General features: G+C 39.6%; 1 protein-coding gene across 1 annotated transcript; it reads left to right on the top strand.

Moving 5' to 3' along the window:
* The first annotated feature begins 2,307 nt into the window (after positions 1-2,307).
* Positions 2,308-6,589, top strand: LOC102295789 (zinc finger protein 2 homolog). The gene is made up of 2 exons (XM_005953149.3): positions 2,308-2,774; positions 5,002-6,589. Exons 1-2 carry the CDS (start codon positions 2,603-2,605, stop codon positions 5,784-5,786), a joined length of 957 nt encoding a protein of 318 aa, XP_005953211.1. The 5' UTR covers positions 2,308-2,602; the 3' UTR covers positions 5,787-6,589.
* The last annotated feature ends 718 nt before the right edge of the window (positions 6,590-7,307 follow it).

Here is a 7,307-nt window from a genome sequence, read left to right as displayed (position 1 = left end):
AACAGCTGGAGACTCAATCACTCCTCAACAACCTGAAGTCACTAAAACAGAAGGAGAATCTGTCACACTCACATGTAGCTATGAGACAGTTGATATTTACCTTCACTGGTACAGACATGATTCTGACCTTCAGGCTCCTCAGTTTATACTCTGGAAAGGAGCAAAGGGGGACACAACTCAAATTCCTGATAATCGATATGAATCAGAAACATCTTCTACATCAACTAATCTGACCATAGCAGCCCTAACCCTGGCAGACACAGCTCTCTACTACTGTGCTCTAGAAACACAGTGATACAAAGTGTAGAAGAGGCTGTACAAAAACCTGAACACAGATATCTGACTACTCTTCAAAGAGGAGGGAAGTGGTATTCAAAGCACAGCTTCATATCAGATGGATTCTGCTAATTCCTGTTTTATCAGAGTCACTGTGGTTACAGCTGCTAATGAAACACTGTGGGAGGATTCACATGAGCAGCAAATCCACATCAACCACAAACCAACTGCAGGAACGTTCAGACATGAAGACATTTTATTCCTTATTTAGTGATGATGTGTGTAAAAAGCATCAGAAGTCAAATACAGTAACTAGTAATAAACTCCCAACATTGTTGGTGCATTAATGATGTTTTACAGCTGAAAGATTTACTTTGTTATTCTCACATTTTCTCCTGCATGGTTTAAACTTTTCCTTCATTTTTTAATAAGAATCACCTCTTTGTGTTTTTTCTCGATGATGTCATAGGTAGAGTTTCTCCTCTGTGTTCTGATTGGACATTTAAAGCAGCGCCATCATTGATGGTATCAGATCCATTTCACACGTTGTTGAAGTTCAGTCTGAAGTCACTTTAAGTCTCAAAGCTTCACTTTAACCTGCAAAGACCAACAATGTCTCATTTCCTACTGATTCTTCTCCCCACACTGCACCACTACACCGGATATCAGGACTCCACACTCTCCAAACTCCCAGTGTTAAAATTCAGTCATGAAACATTTTGGCAGATACAAGAAGATTCTTCTACTGTTTTCTCTTCTTCAGTTTTAATCCACACTGACATCTTAGTCCTGGAAAAAGAAAGAAGAAAAGTAGTGAAATGCAGTCTGTATATCTGCTTAATGCAGCAGCTTCAACTAAACTTTAATCCCTGTTCTTAAACTCACCTATAATGTGAGATAGAAGCAAAAAGAGGTGCAGCAACATGTCTTTGGAGTTATTAAAGCCAGACAGACAGCACATGAACAATGTTCTTCCACTGCAGCACAATGACCAAATTTCAGTGGGCGGGGCCAGTTACATTTTGACATAATGGTTACAGTTCATCTCAGCCAATCAAACAGTTTTGTGCCTCCACAGCAGCTCCTGTTTCCTGCTTCATTTCTCTTTCGTCTTTGTCATCAACCCAATGACAAAAACATATGTGAACTGCTTCAGTCTTTCCAGTCATGTCAAGGCTTCCAAGGTCTTCAGTGAAATGATGACTGCTGTATCTTACAACATCCATTTTACATCTTTTGCAGGATACATAGATAAATGCACATCACTGTGAGGAGGGAGGATGGAGCACTTTTCACTGTGTGCAATCACAAGGACCCAAATGTTCCCCATCACTGAGCTCTTTAAGTATATTAAGGGTTAAGTTTGACATGAACAGAATTTTTAACAAAACAGAATTTCTCTTGGTTATGATTAGAGACAAAAAAAAAGTCGAACAATGAATTTAAATCAAAACTAAAATTGAAAAGAACAAAGTTAACAGTAATAAGTTAAATCATCTCATCTAAATGAAAGTATGAGCACCAGAACATCTGATTTAATAGACAATAGGCCAAATATTTAACATCTGCATATAATAAAAATGTATTAGCGGTCAGCTAAACAGTAATAATAATTAACAAATATTTTATTCAGGCATTACTTTGTGAGGTTTTTTTTGTAGTTAAACTGTGTGAAAACATATTTCTTTTATTTATTCTTAACTCACCAAATCTAAACAGTAACTCCTTTTATAAAAATGAGATTTAAAAATGTCATCTGAGTCTGCGGTGCTGATCGGTTTAAGGAGGCAGTGGATTCAAGATAGGAACCACGGTAAAGTTCAATGTAAGAAAACCATTCAGATCATTTCAAAACAGAAAAGCAAAATTCAAATGATAATATTTGGGATTTTCTTGTTTTTCATGGATGTAGGAAAAACATTGATTTCAGCTGGAAACTGATTTGAAACAGAGAAATCTTCGACAGCGGAACAGTTAAAGGTAAATGCTCTCTGCCGGAGCAAAAACCGTGTGACACCAAGCGGAAATAAAGAAAGGAAAGGCGCGTGTGTGAACAGAGCCGGGAGTGTGGGACCGAAAAGAGTCAGCACATCACTGTGGTGTTAGCGGCTTTGCACTGACTCACCGAGCTCTCTGTAATACTTTACATTCATTAATAAGAGAGAGGGGGGGAGGTGCGTTAACAGTCCCGCTCTGGCGGAGCTTTATCACGTGACACCAGGCGGAAGTAAACAAAGGAAAGGCGCTAAAACTGTTAGCTTTCCTCTTGTGTGCCTGAGCAGAGACTCTTCTGTTGTGTTGTGTTATGTGAGCTGCGGCAGCAACGATGCCTTCAGTTCAGTATCTGAGAGAGTTTATCAACGAGCGACTAACTGCTGCTGCTGAACAAATATTCTTGGAGTTTGAAAAAACGATCGTCCAGTACGAGGAAAAGATCGACCGTCAGCGCAGACTGCTGGATATCACCTGGAAACCCCAAATCAAGCTGCACAGGACAGGTGAGTGTCCCTCTGAGGGAGGATCCTGATCACAGCTCTGCGGGACGTTTCTGATTGTGAGGGTTAATAAAAACCCGACTGCATCTTTTGCATCCCTGCTGCTGTTACACATTAACTGGTGACGATCAATGTTGGGTTCATTTAGAGAGAAAAGAGAAATATGCTCAAAGTGGATTTTCTTAAATTTATTAAGCAGTTGAAGGCGCAAGTTAAAAAAATAATAAAACAAAACAACTGCTTTGCTTAGGAGGCCAAAACAATCCAGGCTTGTTGGGGTTTGAACAGCTGGTTCCGCTTCCTTAATTCTTCGATAAGGGCCAAGCCAGCTCCGATCAGCCAGAACCCTGTTATCATGGTTCCGAATAGGTAGATATCTTCAGCACTCAGGCTCACCCGAGCCCAGACTTCTCGTTGAGAAAAGGGTGTCAATTTCATTTAGGGACCAGTTGATCAAATCCGTAAATCCTCTTTTAGGTTTTAGAGAACAGACTGTGAGAGAGTGTTCCAGGGAAAGTAATACAAACAAACACGAGACTAGACAAGGACACAAGAGGCTAAGCAGGGAAGCTAAGGGGGAGGAGAAGGAGAGGAGAAAAGTGCGACCGCCTTCGTCAAGAGCAAAGAGAAGTTGATAGAGCCAGAGCCGGATGTTTGTCAGAAGGTAATCTGGCTCTATCAACTTCATGCACTGTGGCACTTGGCCACAGGTGGCGCTAGTTGACTTGCCTACATTTGAGTGCACACAAAGTAAACTGCACGTTTCAGTTGTGAGGTGAAGACGCTGAAATCAAAGTAGTAAAACATACGATAACGAAGACAAGATTCTCCAGTAACTTAGTTTGCTGTTTCAGAAAGCTGCTGATCTCAGACATGCACAGCTTCAGCTGCATGAAGAGCACATGAGATTTTCTCTGACAGCATTAAATTAAACCCGATTAAGGTCAAAGGTAATCATTTATATGTTGAACTAAAGGCTTCAATCTAGAATTTCTCCAATATCTCCAATATTGTATTATTTACCATAAAGTACTTGAGAGTCATTCATACCAGAGTAACCAGAGAGGATGTATATTTATAAGAAAAAAGAAAAAGTTTACTTTGCCTTGTTTGGTATCTTCTTCTTTCTTTTTAGCCTCAGGCCTGACAGCCGGAGGTGTATCACTCCACCTGGCGACAGCGTTTGCTCTGTAATCTGCCTTTGGTGGCTTTTTGGCAGCAACTGTGACATTCAGCAGTTGCATCATTGTTTCGACACACACAACAAAGCTATTGACTACACTACACACTAACTACACACTCCAAATATCATAAATCTCTCACATCACAATGTGTATGCTAGCGGCTAATGTAGCTAACAAATTACCAACATAGTGCTGTTAGATGTTGTAGACATTGTTACGTTTCGGTGTTGTCAGTGTTTTGTTTTTTGCGTGACTGTCATGTATTTCCTGTTTTACTTTGAAAGTCTGTGTTATCTTAGTGTGTTCAGTTTACTTTTCCTTGTCTCGTCAGGTCTAATTTGCCTCAGCTGTGTTTCCCTCCTGTGGTCCATTCCCTGATTGCTCCTTCTATGTATTTAAGCCTTGTGTTTCAGTATGTCATGGTCGCGATCTCCCCCCCGTGTTGTAATAAAAAAGTTTGTTGTAAATAGTTGTGAATGGGTTTGTCAATGCTTTCGTTATGGGATATTTTCATTTTTGGGATTTTGGTGGAGAGCCTTCGTGGTTTTATTTTCCTTATTTCTGTTTTTCTACGTTGCACCCCGGTTGCCTAGGCCGGGGTGTAACAACATATAACATTTTTTGTTTGTTTGGAGGGTTTGGGTTTTTGTTTCTTTGTTTTTATAAATAGGAGCAATGTGGTTGTATTTACCTTAATTTAATGAGTCATCAGTGGGAGCAGCCGGGCTACATAAAATCTAAAGGTCGGCGATTTCGTGGTCACGTCCAGCAGGTGTATGGGCGGGAAAGTAATGTAGACGCTCCACCTCAAGTAACTACTGCGCAGACTCTGACAAAAACTTGGACCCACCTTATCTGCAATACTTCAACAGTTGTAAATGCACTAACAAAAAACAAAATCAGCTATAAGTTACATCCAACCCTGGGTCGCTGTTTTTCTCATAATCTCTTGAGATTCTGTAAAGAAAAGCAGATTCAAAAAAAAAAAAAAGGAGCTCTCAGTCTATCATCATTACCTTTTCCTCATTTCCTTTTTGTCCTGCCAGAACTTCCACAGCAGCCTGTCTGTAAGGACGAGGAGGTTCTCCCTGAGCCACAGCTCTGGAGCCAGGAGAGGAACTCTCTGCACCAGGAGGAACCAGAACTTCCACATATTAAAGAGGAACAGGAGGAACTCTGCACCAGTCAGGAGGGAGAGCAGGTTGGACTGAAGGAGGAGATTGATACCTTTATGGTGACTGCTGCTGAGGAAAGAGACCACCATGAACCAGAAGCAAACAGTAACCAGCTCCCTTTTCAAACCTCTCCTATAGATGAGAGCCAAAATCACGGAGGAAGTAGGAATTTAGACTCAGGGACAAATAGTAACTTAGAAAGTCAGAGTAATTCTGACACAGGTAACGAGTCTATAACATGTAATCTTTGTGGAAAATCCTTTAAGTATAAGTACAGAATGACTCGACATCAGAGAATCCACACAGGTGAGAAGCCATATTCTTGTGAAACGTGTGGGAAAAAGTTTTGTATGTTATCAACACTTAAAGGCCATTTGACTACCCATACAGGTGAGAAACCATATTCTTGTGAAATATGTGGGAAAAGTTATACGCGAAGCAGTGGTGTGACCATACACATGAGAATGCATACAGGTGAGAGACCGTACCATTGTAAAACATGCAGGAAAGTCTTCTCAAGTAGTAGTCATTTATCGGCACACAGAAGAACGCACACAGGTGAGAGACCGTATAATTGTAAAACATGTGGGAAAATGTTCACATCTAGCAGTCATTTATGGCGCCACATGAAAACTCACACAGGTGAGAAATCATAGTCTTGAAAAATTTAGAGAATAATGTCCGAGAAGCCAAGCGTGGAAGAATATCTGAGAATTTATACAGGTTCACATGAGTACTTTCAGAGTTTAGATACCTTTAAATACCATGTTTATCATGTATAAGGCAGATTTAACCCTGTAAGACCCAATCCATCAATTCTAAAAATAAATCATTTTTCTGGGGCGGGGCTGAGATGTTTAATAACTCTTATAACAAAATCCACATTTTTAATGTCATGTTGTTTATGATATATAATAGAAATATACTTTTTGTTTCCCTTTTGATAATTTGATGTTTTTGTTTTGATGAGATAGAGGTCTTAGAAACTAATGTAGCAAATATGACACTAAGGGTGTTATAGGGTTAATCTGTTCTCATCAAATGCGTCAATGAAAATATGGTGACTATCAAAAAATGAATTTTAGCTGTTTTATTTATTGATATATTTCTCTGTGGCAAAGTTGAAACTCAATTTGAGTACAACGTTCTGGAATGGCCATCTCAGTCCCCAGACCTGAATATTATTGAAATCTGTGGTGTGAGTTAAAGAGAGCTGCCCATGCTTGGAAGCCATCAAATCTGAATGAACGAGAGATGTTCTGTAAAGAGGAACAGTCCAAAATACCTTCAACCACAATCCAGACTCTCATTGGAACCCACAGGAAGCGTTTAGAGGCTGGAATTTCTGCAAAAGGCGGATCTACTAAATATTGATTTCATTTCTTTTTTTGTGGTGCCCAAATTTATGCACCTGCCTGATTTTGTTTAAACAATTTTTGCACACTTTCTGTAAATCCAATAAACTTAATTTCACTTCTCAAATATCCCTGTGTGTGTCTCCTATATGATGTATTTAACTGACATGTTTTATTGTAACAACCAACGATTTATACAGGAAAATAATGACTATTAACAATGTTACCCAACCTTTTGCATCTCACTGTATCACTTTTGGTTATTCCATTCATTAAGGATGACATATTTTTTCATTTTTGTTTTTTGTCGTTTTTTAACTTTTGACTTTTGTAAGAATGTAGGCGTGTTGTGCTAATGGGATCATCAGGTTGGGTAGGCAGGACCAGCATGGGGGAGGGTCTTTGTTTTGTTGTGTTTTATGTACACTGCAGTAACTAATGGATGAATATTTTGACAGTAGTAAAGCAGAAAGTTTCGATTGTGTCCCTTGGAATCTTCCAGCCTTGCTCAAAGACCTCATTCCTGTAGCTGCACAGGTGTTTCTCTGCTCGTCAGCACAGTGTGAGGAAAAGGTGTTTTTCCTGCATCATGGGGACCTTCCAGAGCTCATCTTTCATCCAGCACCACTTTACAAGAAAGGGTTTAAAAAATGGACTAAAATAGACTAGGGTTAAATGAAGATAATGGTTTACTTGCATTGTACTTGTATCCTTTCTAACCGTTGAATAGATTTTTATAGGTTATTTCTGTTAGCTTCTGCATGCATTAAATTAAAGCACACCTGCCATTACTTTATTTCATTACTCGGACTCCTCCCACCT

The sequence above is a fragment of the Haplochromis burtoni genome, unplaced genomic scaffold, assembly GCF_018398535.1.
Source record: "Haplochromis burtoni strain Fernald_Lab_line unplaced genomic scaffold, NCSU_Asbu1 Contig_2917, whole genome shotgun sequence".
NCBI classification, from domain to species: domain Eukaryota; kingdom Metazoa; phylum Chordata; class Actinopteri; order Cichliformes; family Cichlidae; genus Haplochromis; species Haplochromis burtoni.
This window is presented reverse-complemented; position numbering and strand designations above follow the sequence as displayed.